The 26,853-nt window shown below is 37.5% G+C and overlaps 1 protein-coding gene across 4 annotated transcripts in view; it reads left to right on the forward strand.

The window, feature by feature from the left end:
• The window catches only part of ERBB4 (erb-b2 receptor tyrosine kinase 4), a 918,585-nt gene that overhangs the window by 859,982 nt on the left and 31,750 nt on the right, over window positions 1–26,853 (forward strand). For all 4 annotated transcript variants that reach the window (XM_087919620.1, XM_087919622.1, XM_087919619.1 and 1 more), the window contains exons 23-25: window positions 3,715–3,861; window positions 8,728–8,825; window positions 10,989–11,159. In XM_087919620.1, the coding sequence (XP_087775746.1) occupies window positions 3,715–3,861; window positions 8,728–8,825; window positions 10,989–11,159 (416 nt within the window). The remainder of the gene's footprint in view (window positions 1–3,714; window positions 3,862–8,727; window positions 8,826–10,988; window positions 11,160–26,853) is intronic.

Raw genomic sequence — 26,853 nt, forward strand, 5'->3', positions numbered from 1 at the left:
CCCCCACTGCTACATCACTTGCATCAGCTTGGATTACAAAAGGGGCATCCATGTCCGGATGTTTGAGCACCGGATCAGCGGCAAAAAGTTATTTCAGCTTCTCAAAAGTGGCTTGACACTCTATGGACCACTCCAGTGGCCTACTAGGCTTTGGTTTCACCTCCTCCTTGGTTTTTAGGAGATTTGTAATAGGCAGTACAATCTTCACAAAAGCCAGGATAAACTGACAGTAAAAATTAGCAAATCTCAGGAAACTTTGTAATTGCTTCCTGGTGCAGGGAGGGGCCCATTCCAAAGCAGCGTGAACTTTCCCCGGATCCATTTCTATATCATCATGTGATACGCGATAGCCCAAGTAGTCAATTTTCTCTTGGTGGAATTCACACTTGGATAGCTTCGCGTACAGTTCAGCAGCTTGAAGTTTTTTCTAAAACTGAACGCACTAGTTTCACATATTCATCAAGAGTCTCAGTGTAGATAAGAATATCATCAAGATAAACCAGCACCCCTTTGTATAAATGTTCATGCAAAACTTCGTTTATCGTTTGTATGAATACCATAGGAGCCCCTTGTAGACCAAATGGGAGAACGTTGAACTGGAAACATTCCATTGGGCATTTAAAAGCAGTTTTCCATTCATCTCCTTCCTCGATTCAAACATGGTAGTAAGCTTTTCTCAAACCCAGTTTCATAAAAAATTTCCCTTTGGCCAGATGGGCCAACATGTCCTTCATTAAGGGGAGGGGGTACACGTTCTCCACTGAAATTGCATTTAGATTTCTATAATGAAAACATAAACAAAGCAAGCCATCTTTCTTCTTGCTGAACAGTATTGGGGTTGCTACCCGAGGCCTAGCAGGTTGGATGAAACCTCGTTCAAGATTTTTATCAATAAATGACTGCAGCTCCTCTAGCTCCTGTGGTGTCATCGAGTTCAGTTTAAGCTTTGGGAGTTTCACTCCTGGCAAAATTTCAATACTGCAGTCTGTTGAGCGATGGGGGTGAAGCTCGTCTGAGGCCTTTTCACTGAACACCTCCTTTAAATCCCAATATTCTTCAGGAATTTTCTCCTCCCCACCTCAGGTTCTCACTGCCCATAGATGCCAGCTCTGTGGAATTCTGGGTTTTCGGTTGAGATTGCCCCTTCCCTTCTGGGGGTTGGTCAGAGCGTATGCATAATGATCCCCTCCTCCAATCCACTTGGGGATTCCACTTTCAGAGCCAAGGCAAACCTAGCCGTAGGGTGTGCTCCATCCCAGGGGCAACAATAAAACACAAAGTCTCTCTATGCCTCCCCATCGTCATTTCCACTGGTTCCACTATGAAATGTGCAGGGCTGCCCCAGCTATTGATCCATCCAGTTGGCAAAATGCTACGGGCGTTTTTAAAATTCTTAGCCTTAAACCCAGTTTCTTTACGACTTCTGAACTGATTAAGTACCTTGTGCAACAAGAGTCTAACAAGGCCAATATTTCACCTTGGGGTCGCGATGTGGATATCCTTAATCTCACTGGGATGGTCATTGGGCCCTTGTTTGGACTTACCAGAGGGTCGTCTTCTGATTCGGATTCACTTTCACCAGAAGAGGTCAGAGTTCCCAGCTCCTTTCCTTTCAGAAGGGCAATCTCTACAACCTCCTCCACCTTAAGAGCCATTTCGTGAGGTTTGACTGGAGTTTTTTTTTCTTCCTCCTCCTGGTACCTCCTTTACCTCTAGCTTGGCACGGCAGTCTGCAGCCTGGTGACCTTCCTTCCCACATCAGAAGTATGCAGTAGTTTTGGGTTTTGCTGCCAGCCCTCCCTTTTGAGGTTTTAAGGCTTCTCGAGGGCTGGTGGGGGATGATTTGCTTCAACCAAGCCCCCCCCCCGGCATCTGTTTTGGGTCAGATCAATTTCCACTTCTGCTGCCAGCACGTACCACAGCTGCAACTCACTGGAGTCCCTTCTGGCAATGCAGCTTTGATAAACATCTTCGTTCAGCCCATCTTTAAAAGCATCTATCAGGGCTCCCTGGGACCAGCCTTGAATATGACATGCCAGGGCTTGAAATTCTTGAGTCTATTCAGCCACTGATCTCCATCCCTGATTTATGTTTTCATCCTAATCCTAGCCTTACGTTTGGCTAGTGGGTCTTCAAATCTGGCACGCAAGGCTGTCATGAACAGGTCATAATTCATCAGCTGGGGGGCATTATCATTATGCAAAGTCACCATCCATTTTGCAGTTGTCCCTTCCAAAGCCCAGGTAACACATCTGATTTTAGCTGCTTCTGAGGAAAAATCCTCCCCATATTCTTCCATGTGGCTCCAGACCTGGGCTAGGAAGAATCATAACTCCTTGGGATCTCCTCCATATTTTACTTCCAATGGAGGCACCTTTGGAGTTCGATGCCTTCGGGCAATTGCTCCCCCCACGGGGGCCCTGGGCTGCTGCCGCCTGTTGCTCTGGCCCAGGTTGATTTATGGGGAATAGCTGCTTGGGCTCTCCCAGATGCCTCCCCGTTTTCCCTTTCATACCTTTGATCATCATGAGTTCCTCCGACAGCTTCATTCAGAAGATGCAAGGCTTGAGCTAATAAAAGATTCCTTCTTTCATCCTCTTGCCATGGTTCTTCTCTTCTACGCCATTGAGTAGTGGTCAATCCTGGAGGGGTTTCTTCCTCTAGATCCTTCCAGCCGACTCCCAGAGACCATTTAGGCTTTACAGCTGGTTTCTCATCAAGATGTAGCTCTGCTAAAAACTCAGCTTCCTCTGCAACATCTAGAAGCAGGAAAATTGGCCTTCCTGCCACTCCCAGGTCTTCTTGGTCGATGGCTGGATTAGACATTGTTTTCAGACCCCCTCGGAAGAAAAATATTAATTCTCTGGGTGGGCTGGTAAAGTGAGATTCAGAATAATGTCAGCTGGTGCTCCATTCAAAATCCAAGAAAGAAATACTTAGACTCCATTAATTAGAGAAAAGATATCTTTTACTGGAAATCAAGTGGTAGCATCAAAGGAATTCTGAATCTGAGAAAATGAGCATGTAAATCACATATACAAAGTGATGGCAACGTTCCCACCCACAATAATTCGAACTATGCATCCAATTAAAAGTTGTATGTAACATCATGTGGGGCATCTTCAGGTGGTAATGTGGCATCTGTCTGTTGACCTTGACTTATTTTGATAAAGAGGTGCCCTTGCGCATAGCATAAGAAAGAAGCATAACAAGAAACTTCCCCCCTAATTTATACAGTTTATTCTCTGAAACCTCCAGCTCGCTTCCCATAACTATTTCACCCCTTCATGCATTTTTTATATCTTGATTTTGACAATGCTCTTACAGTTTTAGGTTAGGATAGATTAAATACAGTTTTTAAAATGAATGGTCTCAATCCACCATGCAGTGCTGCGATGTTTGAAAGTGCTCAAGAGATTTAACATGCAAAAGCTCAATTATTCGTGTCAGGGAGGGTTCAAGAAAAAGGAATGGCAAAGAAAGTGCTAAGGGTGGATAAAAGAAGTAGAGATACGTGAATGATGGTGGATGCCAAGTGATACAAGTATGGACACTTGTCTTCTATTTTATTTTTTGACTCGTGGAAAAAGTCTGTTCTGCATATTTTTAACAAGAATTGCCCCTATAATATTGACTACAATATTATAGTCAGGTAAATGATTATGTGTTTCTGGTATGCATGGACTATAGCAAGAATTCTCACTTTTGCTTTAGGTGTCACCATTTGGGAGCTTATGACCTTTGGTGGAAAGCCTTATGATGGGATCCCAACAAGAGATATTCCTGACTTGTTAGAGAAAGGAGAACGGTTACCGCAGCCTCCTATCTGTACCATTGATGTTTACATGGTAATGGTGAAATGTGAGTAGCTTTAATTTGATTCTAGCTTTTTGTATGGGCGAATTTTACTGAAAGGGTTTCCCTTGCAGCTAACTGCCACAAATCCTTTGTAGTAATGCTTGCCATTTTGAAGTATTGAAGCAGTTATGTAAATTATATTCAAATAATATACATTGCTCAAAAAAATAAAGGGAACACTTAAACAACACAACGTAACTCCAAGTCAATCACACTTCTGTGAAATCAAACTGTCCACTTAGGTAGCAACACTGATTGACAACCAATTTCACATGCTGTTGTGCAAATGGAATAGACAACAGGTGGAAAGCATAGGCAATTAGCAAGACATCCCCAATAAAGGAGTGGTTCTGCAGGTGGTGACCACAGACCACATCTCAGTTCCTATGCTTTCTGGCTGATGGTTTGGTCACTTTTGAATGCTGGCGGTGCTTTCACTTTAGTGGTAGCATGAGACGGAGTCTACAACCCACACAAGTGGCTCAGGTAGTGCAGCTCATCCAGGATGGCACATCAATGCGAGTTGTGGCAAGAAGGTTTGCTGTGTCTGTCAGCGTAGTATCCAGACAACCCAGCATCAGGACCACTACCTCCGCTTTTGTGCAAGGAAGGACAGGAGGAGCACTGCCAGAGCCCTGCAAAATGACCTCCAGCAGGCCACAAATGTGCATGTGGCTGCTCAAACGGTCAGAAACAGACTCCATGAGGGTGGTATGAGGGCCTGACATCCACAGGTGGGGGTTGTGCTTACAGCCCAACACCGTGCAGGACATTTGGCATTTGCCAGAGAACACCAAGATTGGCAAATTCGCCACTGGCGCCCTGTGCTCTTCACAGATGAAAGTAGGTTCACACTGAGCACATGTGACAGACATGACAGGGTCTGGAGATGCCGTGGAGAACATTCTACTGCCTGCAGCATCCTCCAGCATGACCGGTTTGGCAGTGGGTCAGTAACGGTGTGGGGTGGCATTTCTTTAGGGGGCCACACAGCCCTCCATGTGCTTGCCAGAGGTAGCCTGACTGCCATTAGATCCTCAGACCCTTGTGAGACCATATGCTGGTGCGGTTGGCCCTGGGTTCCTCCTAATGCACGACAATGCTAGACCTCATGTGGCTGGAGTTTGTCAGCAGTTCCTGCAAGATGAAGGCATTGGTGCTATGGACTGGCCCGCCTGTTCCCCAGACCTGAATCCAATTGAGCACATCTGGGATATCATGTCTCACTCCATCCACCTATGCCACGTTGCACCACAGACTGTCCAGGAGTTGGGGGATGCTTTAGTCCAGGTGTGGGAGGAGATCCCTCAGGAGACCATCCGCCACCTTATCAGGAGCATGCCCAGGCATTGTAGGGAGGTCATACAGGCACGTGGAGGCCACATACACTACTGAGCCTCATTTTGACTTGTTTTAAAGTTTGATCAGCGTATAGTATTTTTTTCCACTTTAATTTTGAGTGTAACTCCAAATCCAGACCTCCATGGGTTGCTAAATTTGATTTCCATTGATAATTTTTGTGTGATTTTGTTGTCAGCTCATTCAACTATGTAATGAATGAAGTATTTAATAAGAATATTTCATTCATTCAGACCTAGGATGTCTTATTTTTGTGTTCCCTTTATTTTTTTGAGCAGTGTATATTAACACCTTGAAGTTTGTAAGGAGATGAATCTGACTGAAGGGCCTTGCATTAGTTGAATCCTTATTGTTAATAGATAATATCACACAGTATTGCCATGTATCAAATCCATTGCACACAAATTACATTCTTTTCTAATGACAACTGGTTTCTTAGATGATAGCATTTCATGTTTTAGAATCATATAGGAAAAGTTGTAAAGAGATTAACATTTTTTTTCCAAATTACAATATAAAAAATAGAATAAAACAAAACCAGTTTGGGGAAATAGTTTTCCTTTGTACAATCAGTACAGTCATTTATAGATGTTGGTATGTCATGCTAACTAGAGTGCAACTCTGTGAGAAGATTACAATCAAGGAGAATCTGGAGACAAATTATTTTGTTTATGTTTGCATCTGGATTCTCACTTGGCACATCTCTCTCCCCAACTGTTCAACTGCTAGAAGATGTAAATCCTGGAGCTCCAGTTTTAATTTTGAAAGAATTAAGAAATACTCTGTGGTATTTCTGGTTTAATTTAACTGAGATTAACAAACAGTTATTTCTTCAATGTGGCTTGCTGATCACGTATACACGTGAAAACATTATCATAAGATACAAAGAAGATGATCCCACTTATGGTTTGAATTGAGTGGTAGCAGTAGGGCATAGCAATTGGATAGGAAGCATCAACTTTCTACTGGCTAACTGGAAGAAGGAGAAGGAAAAGGAGAAGAAAAAGTTTTCCTGCTTCTTGTGTTATATGCCAGATGATAATCAAGTCTGATAACCAAGCACATGAAAGTGAAAAAAAAGCAAAACCATAACTGATATCAACCCAAATGTCAAAAATATCATAATGCAGGGAATGAGAAAGACATAAAAACATCCAAAATTAATGTGGGATATTTTGGCCTTGATTCATCAAAATCATGGTCAATGGTAAACTGATCCCATTAACTGTGATAAATGTTAGTTTAGTTTGGGTTCTCTTAGAAACAGTTAACACATGGGTGTCAAACTCGCTGCATCATGTTGCCATCACATGAGGTTTCACGATATTTTCCCTTTTGGAGAGCTGGGGTGGGCGTGGCCTGCATCAGACCTGCGGGCCATCAGTTTGACAGCCCTAAGTTCTTTTGTTTTTGTATCTGCTTTTTCTCAGCGTACACTTCAATACAAGAAATTTAAATGCATGCTTTCACAAGAGTATAATTTTTTAGACTTTTGTAAGTAACACAAAAATAAATGCATTTTTCCTTTTGGAAGCTTTACACTGCAGCTCAGTTGTCATTTAAAGGATGAATTGTTTTGTCACCTGCTGCCTATCAGACTGCAGGTGGAACTGCATATGATTGAAAATCCATCCACAAAAGTTATTATTTGTCCATAGAAAACTTTTATTTAATATACTGGTTGATATAATTTCAGTGGGCAAATACACGTTTTTTATTGATTCTTCTGACAAACTTCAGCTGACAAAGATTTAGATCAAGTCTGAATTATTCATATCAGACAGACTAGATCAGAATCTCACACTTTGCACTGGAAACTAAAAATTTATTTGAATCTTCAATTTTTATTGTAAGCTGCTTTAGAAATGTGCAAATAAATAAATTATTATATTGATAATAAATAGCAGAAATACTGATTCTAAGAATAAATTATTAGGCTTTGTCATCACCGTTGTTTCATTATTCATTTTTTCCTCAGTTTCTTTAATATAGTTATCCTAATAATTTTTGATTCATTTAAAATAAGTGAGGTATTATGAGCAATAGAAAAAGTGCTCATGAGGATTTATTCATCCCTCTTTTGGTGGAATTAATTGTATGATCATGGTTGGAAAGTATGAATCTATATGAAGTGGATCCATAATTCTTCCTATGAATTTTTCTACTGGACTGAGTGATCCTATGACATCTGAGGACATAGACATGATTGTATATTAGAGGCAATTTCACAAGTTGCCTTTGGTGTCATGCATTGCAACTAAACAAAGAAAGGTTTTACATAAGCAGGTAAGACTCATTGTATTGGAACTTCATGTTGAACAATGACAGATTTGAAGGCACATCAATGCTATCTTCAATTAGGCTTGCTCTAAGATAGGCTAGGGGCCTATTGCTGAGGAGAATCTAAGAGTTAGTAATGCTTTGTACCCTTTGGCTTACAGAAGAGAAGTAGAACAAAGTAACCATTTCTTCTAAGCTTTGTAATGCACAGTAAAAAGAAACTTTCTTTGCATGGCAAATGCTTCCCTAGCAGCTACAGACAGTAACCAGGCTGTATATGCCCAGATATAAGAACTGTGGTGGCACAGTAATTAAAATGCAGTATTGCAGCTTAATTCTGCTGACTGCTAACTACCAGCAGTTTGAGTCTCACCAGCTCAAGATTGACCCAGTCTTCCATCTTTCTGAGGCTGGTAAAATGAGGACCATGATTACTGCGGGCAATATGCTGACTCTGTAAACCACTTAGAGAGAGCTGTAAAGCACTGTGAAGCAATATGTAAGTGCTATTGCTGTATGCATCATTAACAGATACACAGAAATATTAATTATGGTAGGCATAAAATTCAGTAAAAAAAACCACTCATGGATCTTGTCATGTTTAGCCATCTTTATGGTTTTGAAAAATGTTTATTTTTAAAGATATTGGTTACTTGAAATACAAAAAAGATCATAATAGATGCACCTGGTTGGGAATATTAGAGACAACCAAAATCTACATAGCAGCTGGAACTGAATATCCAATTGTCAGGCTCAGACTGGGATTCAGAAGTTGGAAGATAGACATTATAGTTCTCAGCCACAAGCAGAAAGAGAAATAACTAAAATGCTTTACAGACAGATAACTCAGGCAATCACAAACACAAATTACACATCTGATAATGTGTAAAGCAGAATGAACAGTAAAAAAGAAAAGAAAAAAGAATATATATAAAAATGCATATATTAATTGTACCTTATACCAGTGTTTATTGCAAGTCAGGTCCTACTGAATATGCTTAGTTTCCAGAAAGAAGTTTTTAAAAAATAAGATGGTTGACTTGCAGAGTGTGGTAAAGAATAATAATATTTAAAATGGAAATATGAGGACATTACCAAATTGAAGAGTTTTAGAAATAACTGCTTAATTTCCAGTGGTCTCTTCATTATTATGATTTTAATTAATTATTTATGAAAAAAGAAAGTCTCGTAACAAAAGCACTTTTTCTCTCTTTTTGCACATGGCTATAGGTTGGATGATTGATGCTGATAGTCGACCAAAGTTCAAGGAGCTGGCTGCTGAATTTTCTAGAATGGCTCGGGATCCTCAAAGATATTTAGTCATTCAAGTAAGTGGCCTGAATTGATCTTCTTTTCTTTCTCCTCCTGCTTCTTCCTGGCTGATAATGGCTTATGTACATGTAAACGTTTTCTCAGCATTTCGTGTTTTTTTTAACCTTGAATTTTTGAAATGCCTATGCATTTTCAGAACAGTTTCTACCACTTTGGGGGGTTTTGAGAGTAGCTGAAGTGTTCTCAAGTCTCTGAAAACAGATAAATTAAGGAATATGTTACTTCTGTTCTATTTAGTAGAAAATGAAATATGCCATTTTGTGTTAAAAGCCCAATTATCTCAATAGTTCTGCTAATCACAATGCTTTCAAAATATCCTATATATAAGGTAGGCTATATTTGTAGCTCAGATCACAGCATCTGAATATGTTCACCTTTGTGAAGATGGTCCAGATTAGAGGCTGTAAATATTACATGTTTATTTGCCTCACTGAGTTTAGTATTAGCTACACTAAGGTTAGCTACAAATATGTATTAGATCAGCAAACCTCCTTTTCCCTGCCTCAGATGGTGGGTTATTTTAATCCTGTGCTATTTTTGTGTTTATTTTATCATTAGGTAGAACAACAAAGATTGCCCCATATTTCAGTAAAATGAAATATTTTAATTCTCACCCAATTTCTCTTTGTACATCCATTAATAGTTTTGAGCTTTAAAACAGGGGTCTTTCAAGATTGGACTACTTTGAGGATGTTTGGAACAGCCACAAAATGCTTCTAGCAAAATGAAAACACTTGTTTCTATCTCAAGATGTTCTGGATGTGCTATATTTGTGTTCATCTCATCGTTAGCATTTGCAGCTATTTTTTCATAAATCTTTCGGATTCTTCTATAAACATTAACAGCAGCAATACAATGGATACTTTTTATTAATAGGAAACTAGCCATTAAAATATTTAGTTCTGTTCAGCAAAAGCTTTTTAACTGTGGAAAGAATGTGCATTAAAGTAAAAAAAAAAGCACATATTCTCTTTTTTCCTTTAGAGGCTATTCTGGTCAATGCTAGTACAGATTAGCTTAAATGAAAAGCCTGAATATCAGTACACAGAATTGTTAAAATACATCAAGAATGGTTGTTAACTTGAACACTTTCAATTTTGGACTCAAGAAACATATTCTACACATTCCCCAAAGTTAGCATTTCTGTTCCAGCACCTCAAAAGATAAAGAGTGAGGCCTGGGAGCAAGATGATAGTGTGACAGATAAAGACAGTTTCAACAATCCCAGGATTCCCCAAGGAACACAGAAAAGAAAGTTAAGACAGTCAAAATCCCACTGCTAGAACAATAGATTTCCTACTTTGCAAACAAAAAAAAGTTATTTTATTCAAAATTCAGGTGAGAAATCAGATTAATGTTTACCTATTAGAATTATATTCCTTTAAACCAAGAAGCCATGAAGAAGAATTCATGAAGAAGTTGCCCTACATGACATTAATTATTTGTCATTTAGCTCAGAATAGCAAACTGAATGGGAGCATCCCTCAAAGGTTCAGACAAAGATTTTCTCCAGCATCTATTAGTAGATTTCACTAGATTTCACTATGCTAGAGACTTAATCTGCAAAGCAGGTTTGTCACTATAGAGCAAAGATGTTTACTTTTCCCTTCCCACAATTAGACTTCTACAAGCCACTAAATCTTAGTTCTCTTGATATAGAAAACAAATGTCCATTATGAGGCTGTTATAAGCTTTGTTTCTGTACAGCTAGGTATATAATTAACATTGCAATAATTGTATTTTAGGAAAGTAGTAACATATCACCATCTCTTTTGCTGGGATTACTCCTCTCCATAATACTTTTTCTGATAAAACAGTTTTTATTTGGAATTGACATAAACCGGATACTTAGGAAAGAATACTATTGAATAATTTTTTAAAAATTGTTTTTGCTTTTTGTGGAAAGAACAGGGGTATTCAATAAGGAGAAGTATGAAAGAATATAATATAACTAGATTCACAGAATCATAGAAGGGCTGGAAGGGACATTGCAGGTCTTCTAGTCCAACTGCCTCCTCGCGACAGGAATCTTATACCATACCAATCAAATAGTTGTCCAGTCTAAAACCTCCAGTGATAGCTAATAGCAAGCAGATGAATGATCGATGTGATCATCAGTGTAATCATTTTTAATTTTCTGTCAATGGGACATTGTACAGGGTGATGATCGCATGAAGCTACCAAGCCCAAATGACAGCAAATTTTTCCAGAATCTGCTGGATGAGGGAGACCTGGAAGACATGATGGATGCTGAAGAATATCTTGTCCCTCAGGCATTTAATATTCCTCCACCTGTCTATACATCAAGGACAAGAATTGACTCCAACAGGGTAAGAAAAAAAAAAGGCTTGGTTGAACAAAAGGGCACATCTACACACACATACACACAGAGAGATCACTGGCAAAGCAATCCACAGAGTAATTATTATATTCAGATCTTTGCTTGGCTAAGTAGCTACAGGAGATGGAAAATGTCAGATTAAGGACAGTCATTTAGGTCTGCATTTCTCTAAAACTTGAAGAACAAAAGAGTACAGGTAGCCCTCAATTCACTAATTCAGTTTTGTCAGTGTTGTTGGAACTTTGAAAGATCATTAAATGAATGGTTGAAAATCAAGAATTACTTGTACTCAACAGAGTATCCAATATAGATTATGTCACTCAGGCTTCTAACAGAATTAGCTGATGTACATGGATGTTGAACTGACATTGCTGCCTTTCAGGAGAGAAGGGAAGGATCACCATAAAGTGTATCCATATTCTCATTCAATAAATGTGTTAGCAGAATAAACATGCCTGTCTCCTGAGAAGTAAAAGCTCTCTTTTCAGCACAGTCAGGCTAATACCCTTAGAATCTGTCACAAATCCAAAGAGAAATGGCCCATGCATATTGTTCCAACAAAACCAAGAGGTGGGGACTCTTTCTTTTTAAATGCATGATTCATGAAACATTCAAAACAGATTTTCTTGTAAAGATGCTCATCTTTGTCAGCAGCTCCACAAGCTCTCTTGTACAAACAGTAGTATCTATTTCACCTGGGGATAGATTTTTCTAAATATGATTTGTTTGTATCTCTTGACTGACCTGCCCTAACAAGATATCTGTCATATAAAATACATGTGTACAATCCACAGAAAATAAATGTGTCTTTCAGGGCTGCTAATCTGGATTTACATTCTTATCTGGGAGCAAAATGGCTGGAGACATAGCAGTAGGCATTCTGGTGCAGTTCTTGTTTGGAAAGGAGCAGGAGGAAGCAAGTTGGTTTTCTTGGCCTGCAGAGTGGAATACAGTGTGGTTTCTTGGGCCCTTGGTCACTGTCTGATTCTCACCCTTGTCACCAGTCATTCACTTGCTGTGATGATTTAATAAAAAGGCACTTCAACAAGTTCACATATATGGGGAGGTATATTGTAGGGTTAAGGATGAATTCAGCTCACATGTTTACCACCACAAATTGTATACCAGACAGAATAGGTTGGTATGGATGTAGAATGATTCTTTTTTTCATTATTGAAAGAGAAATCATCTCAGCAAAGCAGTTGGAATCAGATAATCCTCCAGTTACGACCACAATTGAGCCCAAAATTAATGTTGCTAAGTGAAATACTTGTTAGGTGAGTTTTGCCCTATTTATGACCTCTCTTGGCACAGTTGTTAAGTGAATCACTGCAGTTGTTAAGTTAGTAACATGGTTGTGAAATGAATCTGGCTTCCCCATTGACTTTTCTTGTCAGAAGCTTGCAAAAGGTGATCACATGATCCTGGGACACTGCAGCCATCTGTTGTTGTCCGCCAGTGGCCTGTGGAGCTGGTGGCAGAGTCAGACAGTGGGGAGGAACATGGGCCAGTCTGGGAGTCTGGGGAAGACTCGGATGAGGGATCTGCATCCGACACAGAGATGGGGCCAGGGCTATCTGAGAATTATGTGTGGACTCCGGGGCCTCCAGAATCTGGTATCAGTAAGACAGAGGAACAGGGAGAGCCTGTTCCCAGTGTGCATTTGCACAGAGCTGCCAGAAAGCAAGAACAATTCAGACAAAAGGGGTGACTCGGGAGTAAGGTTTGGAGATGATTGGCCCCTCCCATAAGACATACAGGAGGAGCAAAGGGACATGAGCCTTTGCAGGAAGCAACATTGTTCATTCTGGTCAGTTTAAAATCTCAAGCTTCATGTTGACTTTGTGCTCCATTTGGCCTTATACAGCTAATTGGCAATTTAGTCATTGGCAGCATTTCAAGGGAAATAAAGGTGGGTGCTTATCAGTCTTATCCCGAAAGACTGTGGCAGACTTCTGTTGGACTACTCATAAACTGTTTGGGACTCATTACAGGCTGTGAATGCATATAATTCACAGCCATTGAAATAAAAACAAGATTTTTGGGAACAGCGTGTGATTGTTACTGTCTCAGGAAGCCTTGGTCAGAACACCATCGTAAACATGAACCAGTTGCCAAGTGTCTGAATCTTGAGCATGTGACTGGGAATGCTGCAATGCTCGCATGTGTGAAAAAGGGTCATGTCACTGTTTTCAGTGCCGTTCTAATTTTGAATGATCACTAGATGAACTGTTGTAAGTCAAGGACTATTTATATTCTATAGAAAAAGGAAGTTTAAACAGTTTCAAGCACTTTAAGGGAAGAGAACCGATCAGGATTGCTTATTATGCTCTCTTTTCATCAGGAGAATCAGGATTTGTTTATGTCCAAGCTTCAACCCCTTTGCCATTCAAACATATGCTTCATCTAAATATATTTTTGTCTCGTATTTTTGTCTTGTATTATTTCCATGAGATTGAAGTTCTTTCTTCTTTCCTTTGTCTAAAGCAGGGGTGTCAAACTCACGGCCTGCAGTCTGGATGTGTTACGTGCTGGCCCCACCCGGTTTAGCAAAGGGCAGAAAAGTCCCAATACGATGCAAGTTTGACACCCCTGGTCTAAAGCACCATGTAGAATATAGATTAAAATGTACCTGCACTCCTTTCTGCTGCTTGACCCAACCCAAAACTTAGTAGAAAAATAATATTTCCCTTACTTGGATCTCTGGCCGTTCCCCTCAAACTGTATTAGCTGTCAGGATTTTAAAAGTCTCACCCAAGAACCTGTAGAGATTCCACCAGCATAACAGAGCACTACTACAGTAAAGAGCATTTAACTCTGGCTAAATATGAAACACATTTAGAGCTTTTCCTCTGCAAAGAAAAACACCTACTAAAACATATTAAACATTGTTCATTGCAAGGCTGAAAACAGAACCAATGAAATGAACTCCAAGTTCAGTTTTTACAATTACTATTCTTTGGCATACCTCTTCCTTGGACTTACTGGAAAGTAAACTTGTTTGTGCTAATGAATATGAATATTAAATGGACCTATTGCAATTGATGGGATTACCATGAATGGGAAATAAATTGAAGCAGCTTAAGCTGGTTATACTCATTGTTACTGGGAAATGAAATTTTATAGTAAAGTTTCTATGCTCTTATATAGAATCTATAGCTATGAAATCTTTTCTTTGAGTTTATGAAAAAGTGACTTGCCTCATTAAATTATAAATTTATTTGAATACTTATACAATAAATTAAAGAAGATAATTCCTTCTTTGTACTAATTTCAGGGTTTTTGAACTCCTCATATAAGATATTTCAGTGGAGAATTTTCTCATGGAGATTTTTAGCTTTCTTGCAAAGTTAAAGATCGGTGATACTCATGGATTAATATGTTTCTTGACCTTATAAATAATGTGTTCCTTGCCCTTTACAGTTATGCCTATGCATATATTTTTTTTAGAAAAATACTATTCTTTGGTTATGAAGTAAAAAATAGGCTGTCAGGAAGATTTGCTATGAACTACTCTGCTGTTGCCAGAAATTGTTTATCATTGTTTTTTTCATTTGAATTGCTTTATGTCTATGGCAAATCCCACTTTTAAGTCCATTTTCTGCTTAAAAGGATCTGGGGTATCTCTTTGTAGGAGTGGTGTTCTGGAAACAGTATATCTGCTGTAGTGAAGTGTGTGCTTTTGCACCTGTACACAGGGGGTTGTGTTCTGTTGGCCTCTCTGGCTTCCTCACATGGAGATGAGCCTTTCCTGTAAAATCTCTGTTATTTTGTCTGCCCACAAGGAAGAGCCTATTTAGTAGATTCCTCCATCCATACCTTGACAGATAATTTTTCTTTTTGAATCTTTACTTGGGAAGAAAAGTGGAAAAGACCACTTAATTTTGATTTTTTTTGGCCTTTCCTTGAACTATCTAAAGCAGCTAGGATGTGTCTGGTTTTGTGTGTGTGTGTGTGTGTGTATGTGTGTGTGTGTGTATAGTTATGAGGTTAAATACTTTACCCTATCAGAGTCTGCATACTAGTTTGAAAAACTGCAAGTTGCTTTATGTAATTAAGGTTATAGAGTTAATTAAGAGTTGGAAGAAATAGGGAAAAGGAGAAAGAAAAATACTATGACTCTTCTTTTTTAAAAAAAAAAACTTTTTATTAAGAAATTTTAATTACAATAGTAAAAAAAATCAATACAAACTAAATTTAGAGAATGGAAAGAAAAACTAAAAAGTACAAGGAAAACAAGACAGAAGAAAAGAAATGATATATAATAAAAAATATAAAAAACTGATAAAATTGATTTTAACTCAACTAGTATAAATACATTTAATAACATTATATTCCCTATAAGATTAAAAAGATGTCTCTTAATCACATATCCCATCCCTTATCTTTAAGAACATCCATATAGCATCAGCTTTTCAATTCGCATGTCAGCAAAAAACCCATAAGTCATTGCCAGAACATTGCAACAAAATGTTTTATTTTAACATCGATCAAATAAACCAATTTTATATTCCTCCCTTTTACTTCTAACAGTTTTATTTCAATCAGTAATATATTTAAGTCAATCAAATGTTGTCATAGGATTTTATTTATTTCAATTCTTTATCCCATTGTCCAGATTTCTTGAATATTTTAATAAGCTTCTTTTGTAGCTCAATAAGAAAACATTTTCCAGGTTATTCTCTTAGTTTATCATTTGAATTTCTCTGTTTAACAAGTTCAGCCAGTTTCTTTGGTATATCCAGTAAACCATACCTTTCTGAATCACTGCCTTGGTCTGTCATTTGTAGTTCCACATTTTGTACTCTTTCTGTCTTATCAGATAAATGTTTTCTATATCTGTCATTCTTTCATTAACTTCTTTTAGACACAATCTATAAAAGCAAATACCGTTACTCATATCTCAGTGTTAATATTGTAGTTAATATTGAAGTTGACTTCTGGCTCCATTCTTCAAAATCTCTTTTAATATTTCCATTGTTACAGTGTTATCCTTATGAAAGTCCCAATATTAATTAATATCAGGCTTTAGTCCAAAATGTCCAATGTCCTAATTGTATTAGTGCAAATAGTACTACTTTTATAATTCCACGTGCAAGGTATTTTCCTATATGAACACTGTATTACACAAGTCATAAACAATAACATATGAGTAGTGCGGTATTCCTTTCTGGGAAAAATGAATTCTCCTAACAATCTTAACAATGATGGAAAAACTATTTAAGTGAACTCTGACTTACTGGGATTTTTTAGTCTTCAAATTGATAGAACAAGGTTGAATTTCCTTTAACTCTTATTTTGTCTAAATATTGGCTAGAAACCAGGAAATTGTGACTTCTAATTGCATTTTAGGCACGAAGCAGTGAGTGACCTTGTACTAGTCATTCTCTCTCAGCCTTAGAAAGCAAGCAAAGGCAGACCACTTCCAAAAACCTGCCACGAAAATTTCACCAACTTGTCCAGGCAGTCACCAAGAATCAACACTGACTCAAAGGCCTATGTACACAAACATTTGTGTTACTGTTTTGTCGTAATGATAATCTGTACTGTCCAGAGCTCTATGAGGGAAAATACATTTTACTAAAAAAGGAGGTTGCCTTCTTCATTCGTTGTTGTTCTTAAGGAATAAACAGAAATAACACTTATAAATAATAAATAAGAGTTATAAAAGGAAACCCAAGAAGTACAAAGGTTTAGACTTAAAATGGTAATTATTATTTTCTCTCTTTAAATATTTTTGAATGTATTATTGTAGTAGATACCAAGATCTACATTAACTCATCTGAAACAGATAAAAATTCATCAAGGCAGCTATTATTTCCTTTCTTGGGCCTAGAATATCCAATTATGGTTTTCTTTATCTCTTACATAATGAAATTGAGAATATTATCATCAACTTTGTATTCAGATGTTTAGACTGTCTCCTCTTACCATTCATTCAAATCTCTCTCTCTCTCTCTCTCTGTCTCTGCCCCTCCCTCCCTCTCCCTAAGACCTTCCCTCTTGCTTCTACAATGATTGCTTCTGTAAAAGCTTTGAAGAAGATGTGCTCCATTTCATTTTCAATGAGGGAAGATGGCTTTTGAGAGGCTCAGAATATCCTTTGATTACTGGATAAAGTAGAAGGAGGGGGGAGCAATGAGAAAAAGGGTAATAGGGAGGGGGCAAGTGAAACATGTTCATCAAATCTTTTTTGTGTTTCCCCTTTCCTTCTGTTGCTGCTGCTGAGCATGTGGCCTTTTGATTCATTCCTGCTTAAGAAGTGTTCCCACTTAAAAGTTCAGAATTCCAGGCCTCCTATGTTGTTTAGTTTCCTTTTAAATCCTCTGGGTGTTTAAAAATGTATATAACAGCCAGGCAAGATTGAGACTTTAAGACATCAAAACCTTTTGTTATTGTTGATATTGTCACTCTGATGATGTGGCATAGATAGAGAGGTCACAAAATGCATGAGATCATGCATACAAAGGAAAACTAGTATTGAGAAAAGAAAAGAGAATTGGAATTGGACAAGGAAAAAGATATACAGGCAACTAGGAATCTATAGTCCTCTCTCTTAATTTTGCTTCTTCTATTGCTTGATACACAAATGTATTAATGTAAAGAATCACTCCTCTAGATATATCAGTGGAAAGCTCTGTGAGTTGTTTCGTTTTGCATACCCCACAATCAATTAGAAAAAGCACACTCTCTTCAACATTTCACTCTTGAAAGTCGGGCCATCCTTGTTTCCTCCATATATCTTGAAGCCAAGCATCAGTGACCATCTTTCCAGCAGTTACGATGCAATATAGCACTGAAGGCATTTTGTTTTCTACCTTATGAAATTGTATAATTCATTTGCTTTGAAACTATTCTGGCCACTGAAGGAAAATTTATCATTAAAGTGATTTTAACTATATTGTTTGACAAGCAAGGCAGTTCAAAAGTTTATTCTTAAGCTTCTGTACTATAAATGAGTAGAGGGAGCCATTGTGCCACCCATTGATGTAATGTGGTGCAGTCCAATCTAGTCTGGTAGCAATAACAACATTGTAAACATGACATAATCAATAGCACTTTCAATTCTCTCATCCCATGGAGGCAAGCCAAGAATACTTTACTACAAGAGTAGTAAAACATAGCCACAGCCTTGACTTTCTAATTACATTTTCATTCACTTCCTGAGGAAGGGCATACGATTGGCTGTGATTCTTCATTCCTCATTTTATCTTCCTAAGAGGAAGTGGTTGTCCAAAGTCACCCAGTAGGCTGTGTGAGGCTTTTGACCTCCTCCTCCAGTCTAATTCTGGCACACTGTCATTCAGTCCATGCAGAGCTAGGGCAAAATGCCTCCCTGACCTTGTTCTATTCCTCCTACATCCAAAAGCAACAGTAAAGGAGCCCACACCAGCCTCTGCAGTGCACACCCACAACTATAACAATATTCAGCAAATCAGATTTTCAACAGCAGATGGAAACCTAAATCTTCTCATCATGGTATCTAAACATTTAGTGGAGGTAGAATGGACAGCTATCAAGGGATTCTGAGAAGCAATAGCAATAGCTTATATACTAATTCACAGTGCTTTTACAGTCCTCTCTAAGCTGTTTACAGAGACAGCATATTGCCCCAACAATTTGGGTCCTCATTTTATCCACCTTGGAAGGATGGAAGGCTGAGCCTGGTGAAATCAGGTGAAATCAATTTGAACTGCCAAATTGCAGGCAGCCGGCAGTCAGCAGAAGTAGCCTGCAGTACTGCACTCTAACCACTGCGCCACCATAGCTCTTAAGAAGAAAGCATTTATGGAGAAATCAAACTTGAGATAAGAGGATTGAATAAAGAGATAATTTGCTCAAAAAGAGAATCCTATTAGCAATCTGATTGAACAGAGAAAGGTCAACACCTATGATGAAGACATTTTGATTTAGTCAGTACTGATACCCTAGCTGAGATTGAGAAAGGAGAGGAGATGAAAAAGGAGATAGGAGTGACAACATATATCTTATTCATCTCATGGTAACTTTGGTCAGAAAACTCCATACAGATTTCAAACATTACTCCCAGATTTAATGCTGGAAGGTGTCCTCTGAAGAGCAGATGAGAAAGAGCTATAGCTAGTCAGAGCCACATTTTGTCATTTTAGATAGCTTAATGTATGAAACAACAGCTCTTTTGGTAAGTTACTGTATTTGAGTCATCTCTTAACATCCCTGTCATCATTGATCTGGAAACATCTGTTACTGAATAGTTTATTGGAATAATACTATGTGCAATTATCAAATCAAGTTTATTACAGTAAAAGACCAGAACAACTATAATGTTCTGGCAGCATAAATGTAGGCTCCAATAGTACAACATACTCAAGAGTGATTTTACAGTTTTTTGCTCAATAGAGCCTGATTTTTAAAGATTGCCTGGACAAATCCCTGCAGTTTTCTTGGCAAGGATTTTCAGAAGTGGTTTCCTTCTTAGAGCTGAAAGAAAGTGATTGGCCCAAGATCACCTAGCTGGGTTTGGATTAGAACTCGCAGTTTCCCCATTTCCAGGCTGATGCTTTAACCATTAAACTGGTCAAATCCACTAAGGACAGGGCTGTACCCGAGCTTCATCATTGTTCTGTGTGCATCCATTACAGTGGTGGGATTCAAATTTTTTACTATCAGTTCTGTGGGTGTGGCTTGGTGGGCATGGCTTGGTGGGCATAGCAGGGGAAGGATACTGTAAAATCTCCAGTCAAAGGTAGTATTTGCCGGTTCTGCGAACTACTCAAAATTTCCACTACTGGTTCTCCAGAACTGGTCAGAACCTGTTGAATACCACCTCTGGTCCATTACAAACTACAAAGCAGAAAGAGAGATATAGGACGAAAAAAATGTGGGGGCGGGAGAATCTATGAGGTAATAATAGCTTCAGTGCCATATTTCCCATTGTAATCAGGGTATATTTCTTTGATAGGAAGTATATGTAATACAATGCACTGCCATCCTGTAGACAAACAGCAAAAGGATAAAAGGCTGCTCACAACAAGCCTCCTTTGAGCTCCTGTTGTGACACCCTGAATGCCTACTTCTCTAGTCCCATCTCTAACTGGCATCCTCCTGGACACAAATTTTTTTAGAACTGGTGGAAAAGTGACAGTAAAGTCAGCTGACAATTCCCTGCTGATCGTTTCCTTTGTAAACGAAAGCTCCTTATGTATAACAAGAGCAGACTGAGGACTCAAACTGAGGATGAAGCCTCTGATTGATGGTCTGTTTTCCTGGTACATCCTGCAGTTAATGCTCAGGGAATGGTTAGTCCATCTTACTGCTGTCAAGGTAGAGTGCTAAGAGCCTGCTAACCGGCTTTGTATTTTTTTTCCCTACAAAAAATTTTAAAAAGGGAAAGGTCTTATCCCCTTGCCATATCCATATACTCTCGTCTAGTTTGCTATGTTTCTTTGAAAATGTCCCTGCCTACTTTGGTTGCAAATTGAAATATTCTTGTAAATTCTCTTCTGCAAAGCAGTGTCTGTTTTCCCTTTGGTGCTCTTGGGGAAGAGACATGTCTTCCCCTGGGGAGTGTCCTTCAATTTGATTTCATTTTGGTTTAGATCTGTTGTAAATACCATCCTGTTCTTTTGAAATATTTGCTCTGAGCTGGTGAGACAGCTCTATATTATATTTTCTAGCTGTAACACCACTGGGGTATCTGCAGCATATTATAAAGATCCACTTGCATAAACCAGCTGTCTGTATTCCACACAGACTTTTCCTGAATTTCTTTCCACTTAGGGCAGCAGCTGTACCATATATAGGGCAGGTAGCTGTGGTTTAGGATCTTTCCACAAATATTAGTACATCCTCACTAAATAATTGATAGCTTTGAATTAAAACTTAAATAAAATAAAAAATAAATAAAAATAAAAAGTCTAACTTGAAAAGTAGAGTTTGTCTGAGCTATTGAAGAATGTACCATTTGGTACCTAAAGCAATACAGAACTCAGAAACCAGACTTCACATTATGCAGCATTCTAGGTAAGATTAAATAAAGTCACTCAGTCACTCAGTCACTCAGACCCTGGTCATCTCTCATCTGGACTACTGCAACACACTCTACATGAGACTAACCTTGAGGAGTATTTGGAAGCTACCATGGCATACAATGCCATTGGCATGGGTCCAGGTTACCTGAGAAACCATCTCACACCAATGGGATTGGCTGACTTTTGCATTGGCAGAAGGGGTTAGAGTTAGATGATTAGGGATTAGGATTAGGGTTAGATGCTGTGAACCCTGTCAATCAAGGAATTCTGGCTGACATTTTAATCTTAATATTTATCATTTTACTGTTTTATATTGTGGTTTTTATCTTGCTCTAAGCCTCCTAGAGTCACAATGGTAAGATGGGTGGCATATCAATTTAATAAATAAAGTTAATAAATACATAAAGCTGGGATTTACAAGAAATCATATTTTGCTCTTAGTAACCAATAGGATTTGAATTCTGAAAAGCTTCAGTTTTCTTCAAGATAGCTGTCCTTTTTCTTTGATTACTGAAATATGAATATTAAATAAGCAAACAGATTTCCACTAATTTGCATGTTCTTAACAAAAAAAAAAATCACACATGTAAAATCTGGATAAATACCAAGAATACCTCAGGCATTTTTCTATCTCCATTTTTTCATTTTGTTTTTAGCTGATAGTTTTTTAGCTATTTCAGGTGTGTGCCTGAATTTATTTCGGCAATATAAAAAGCCTTTTGTTGTTGTTAAGTTTCAATAGTTGTGGTTTTCACTGTGACTTTTCCTCTTATGATGACCTGCTCAGTCTTTGATAGTTTTTGACATCTTTCACCAAGCTTCTGCTTTCCTGACAACATTTCTCCAATTCCAGCCTTTTTTTTTTTTTGTAATCACATGGGCTTCTCCATTATTTTTCAGTTTGCAAATGTTTATTTGGAGATTTTTTTTCTGGGAAATCCTATTGATACTGACCTTTTCAGTTTATCTTCTCCTGCCATGGAACGCTATTTATCAAAGCTGTCAATTTATTCGATTGCTTTTTTGAAATAGTACATCTTTGAGTTTAACTTCTCTTAAAACTAAATGCCCCAGGATTAAATGGGTGCTATCTCTCAAAATGGCTAGTAATTACATTTCTTCAACTAAGTTTTAAAGATAGGGTCAAGATTGACTTAGCTTTCCATCCTTCTAAGGTCTGAAAAATGAGGACCCAGATTGTTAGGGGCAACCTGCTGACTCTGTAAACCACTTAGAGAGGGCTGTATAGCATTGTGAAGCAGCATATAAGTCTAAGTGCTATTGCTATTGCTAGGTAGATGTTGATATTTGATGGTGTTAAGGGTATCATCTCAGGATGTAAAGCTGTCTTCTGAAATTGACTGGTGGTGATTTTGTCAATGCCAAGTAGTGTTCTAGATGTTTTAGGATTGCACCGAAGGTATCTGTTACTGTTAGTGTTATTTATGCTTTCTTTTGCCATAGTCATTCTACTTCCATTTACAGGTCTTAATATTAGTATTATACTAGTATTACATGTATTTTAATATTAGTATTTTATGATTTTCTCCATTTCTCTCTCTTCTGTTCTGCTGTTTCCAAGTACTGCCATATCCACAGGGTGGCAGGCTACTATTTAATTGTAATTTATTTTCTGTCATTCAAGAAAATCCAAATTCATAACTCAACCATAACGTCTTCATTTATTTTGGGTTACTCCCTCTTCACAGAATTGTCTATGCTTAAGGGAAGATGGGGAAACAATTTGCAACAGTATGTACCAGCTTAAGATTCTTGAGTATCACTATAATTAATTATAAATGTATTATTCAGAGAACAACGCTTTGGTCTAGTGGTGAAGATGTTCACCTCCTACTCAGTAGGTTGAGAGTTCAGTCCTAGGTTGCAGCAGATGTTTTTTCCCTAGGGCACAAAAAATTCCAATATCTGCTGTGAACTCTGCTTCAGGTGTCAGGAAGAACATTCCAGCCAATAAAGCTCCATCCAGTTGTCCCAACTCTACTTGAATTATGTGATTACAGGGTTGTAAAAAGGGTTTTTTTATTGGTAACAATTCAAAGTTAGAGACTTGGCAAAATAGGATTTGAATAGAATTCTAAGTAAGTGATATGTTTTTGTAGGGCAACCAATGTTCCTACTAGACTTGGACTAGGCAGTGTTTTGAGGATAGTAATCCTGGTGCTGTGTCTTCTCCCTTTTAACTGCTTTCTAAGCAATCTCCTCTTATAAGTATGATTTAACTTGAAAAAATGCATACAATGAGGCTCACTTTCTAAATTTGCCCCATGTAATGTCCTCCATTTATATTGCATATCCCTGTCTCCAGTTAGTAGGTTATCCTGCTGGGGCCCTTACAAAGTAGTCACAGCATGCCAGAAAAGAAGGCTGAACTTTCCCTCTGGACCATAATAGAAGGAATCAAGGGAGATAAGACTATCTCTGGTGGATAAATCTAATAAATATCATGAGAGTTTTCAACCTTTAATAAAATATCATTAAGAGAGAACATACTCCAAAAATAGCTGCCCTTTACCTTGATTTGAATTCAATTTCAATTTAATGTGCTACTGTCAAAGACTAGTACAAGTAGAGTACTCTGTGAATGTGTGTGTGTGTGTGTGTGTGTGTGTGAGAGAGAGAGAGAGAGAGAGAGAGAATAAAATGTAAGAGAAATTTAAAATACATTTATAAAACATGCTATTTCTAAACCACAAAAGAAATAAAATAGCAATTAGGAAAAGAATGAGGGAATATACCATGGAGAAGATTGATGTGTAAGGATAAAAGATACTGATTTATAGCAAGAGTAAGATGTAATGGTAAAGGAATAAGTAAATACATATACTGAAAAATGTAAGGAGATGCAAAAGATGCCTTGATGTGGTAACAATGTATAAAGTTTTATTTTATGTTTTTAAAATTTGAAAACTTAATAAAATTTATATTTAAAAAATATAAAACAAGCTAGTCCAAATGAGGACTAGGATAAAATCTATAAATTATAAAGCAGATATGTTATGTATGTTATGTTATGATATGTTATGTATTAATATTATATTATATTTCTGCTTCCCAGAGTGACATTGCACAGTTTACAATCTATACAAATAGAGACATAAAAACAATTATAATTATAGGAACAATTAAAATGACAAAACATAAATAAACTATGAACCAAGGGCTTGCATGGATGGTGCTTTTTTCAGTTGCTTTACCAGTCACCTGCACCTATACAAAGTATAATAATATCTAAAATAAGAAAAAAGTTATCATACCTAAAATTAAAGTGAATTATAATTACATAGAGTATGTTTGGTTAGTGGAAAATTGCCCCACTAGATTTGATGGATTTTCTATGTTGGTGCACAAAACACAGCTACATGTGTTGTAATGAAAGGCAGTTCATCCATGAGTAGCATCAGGACAAATAGGATAAATCTGGTTTGAATGTTTCTGTAAAAGGAGTAAGAAAAAAGAACAAAGCGGCCAGTTGTTCAGCAAGTGTTTTTTGCCAGTTTCCAAGGACTGGAGAACCCTGGAGAGGGCAAGGCGAGGCACGGGCAGCTATGAGACTGAGAGAGGGCTGGGCGAGGCCCAGGCAAGGCTTGGGCAGCTACGGGGAACTCAAAGTAGATTTGAAAATGACAGTTTATAAAAAAGATGTTGCACTGTGTATATAAAAGAATGGCTGATATTTTCATAATTACAATTCATTAATTGAAAAAGAAACCCTTAAAATGGAAATACTATTAACAAACCAAGGGAGTTTGTAATTTTGTGCCAGTAGTGGCACAAAAATCTTTCTTAGCCAAGACTACTTACCTGGACCAACAGTCCCTAATGGAATGCTCTCTCTATAGCAGAGAGAGAGAAGCCAGGGGAAGCCATGTTTGGTCGCCTAACCTTTTTAGAATGCAGCTTAAAAATGTATTGAAGCCTTATAGATACATACATACATACATACATACATACATACATACATATATTACAAATATATATATATATATATATATATATATATATATATATATATATATATATATATATATATTACAAAAAAAGATAATAGTATAAAATCATCTAAGAAATTAGATTAAGAATGGAATTGATAGGTACATTCACAGAGCAATACTGAATTCTTTTTCTGAAATTTATTCCTCAGTTTAAAAAACTGGAATATATGAATTGTATTGGGCTCTGCTAGTGTAGCTACTCAAGAGGATATAGTGTCAAGGTTAGCAAAAATGGTAAAGCAACATATAGATTTAAATTTTAAAACCAGAAATATTTTTGTTGGTACCCACATAAATAAAGGGAGTACAATACATATTTAATGTTGTATGTGTTAACAGTAGCTAGAATTATGTTGCACAACAGTGGGAAAATGAAGAGAACCCCCTAGATGAAAATGAAATTAAAAAATTACAATGTGCAGAAATGGATAGAGATAAGAGGTAGAAATTAGGCGGAGAATGATCATTGCTATGTATGAATTAAATACAGAAGGTTGATAATTATAAACATGTTGATATAATTAACAAAATTAGAAATAAGCCAATACAAAGAAATTTAAATAATTTCTCTCTTACAGTGCTGTACTTATTGTTATTTAAGTAATAATATAAATATATATAGTGGATTTATGATATAAGGATTAATGCAAATTGGAAGGGAAAGACTGCAAAGATTGTGGACAAATGATTTGTACCAACTGACACACCGTATGTAACTGAAGATGGTTTATGTTTTATGTTTGTTTTGTTTAAAAAAATAAAAACTTTTATTTAAAAAAAATTCCATTTATGTATGCATGCATGCATGCATGCAGGTTTTTGTTACATTGTTGCTATATATTGATTTAAGCAGAAACAGGTAATGTATAACAACAATGTAACAAGAAGTTGCCTGCCTCATTTTTGGTAAGTTGCTTTTTTATTTATGTATTTATTTATTTTTTAGTATCTGTTTTTGTTTTTATTAATCATAAAAACAGAACAGACACTAAATAAATAAATAAATAAATAAATACATAAATAAAAATTATTTTACTATTCATCTTGATGTTTCTTTCTCCTTTGTTTTTTTTTCCTATTGGGAAAAAGCAAATCAGAAACAAGTAGCTATATATAACATTGATGCTATATATAGATATTTCTTTCTGATTTGCTTTGTCCCAATAGGAAAAAACAAAGGAGAAAGAAACTTCAAGATGAATAGTAAAATAATTTTTATTTATGTATTTATTTATTTCTTTAGTATCTACAGATACTAAAAAAATAAATAAATACATAAATAAAAAAGCAACTTACCAAAAATGAGGCAGGCAAGTTGGCTAGCTAGCTATGCTGGGGTCCTCCTCAGTCTTCATCTTGCTGCTGGCTGGCCTGGGAGTAGGCACTCAATCAGGCTGGCAGCGGCGGTGGCGGCAGCAGGAGAAGGTAGGCGACCGGCAGGGCTTGCTTCTTTGCCTCCTCATTCACCAATCAGTGGTGGGAAGGCAAGGCAGCAACCCTTGGATCATGGCAGGTGAGGGAAGATAGCGTCATCTTAGCCAAGATGGTGGTAGCCGGCCGTCCTAGCCAAGATGGTGACCACCGGGTGGATGAGGCAGCGGTGGCTGGCCCAGGAGTCAGCACTCAACCAGCCTGGTGGCAGCAGTGGTGGTGGCAGGAG

This window comes from Pseudonaja textilis, chromosome 1, assembly GCF_049901715.1.
Source record: "Pseudonaja textilis isolate UNSWEBS1 chromosome 1, rPseTex1.2, whole genome shotgun sequence".
Taxonomy (NCBI): domain Eukaryota; kingdom Metazoa; phylum Chordata; class Lepidosauria; order Squamata; family Elapidae; genus Pseudonaja; species Pseudonaja textilis.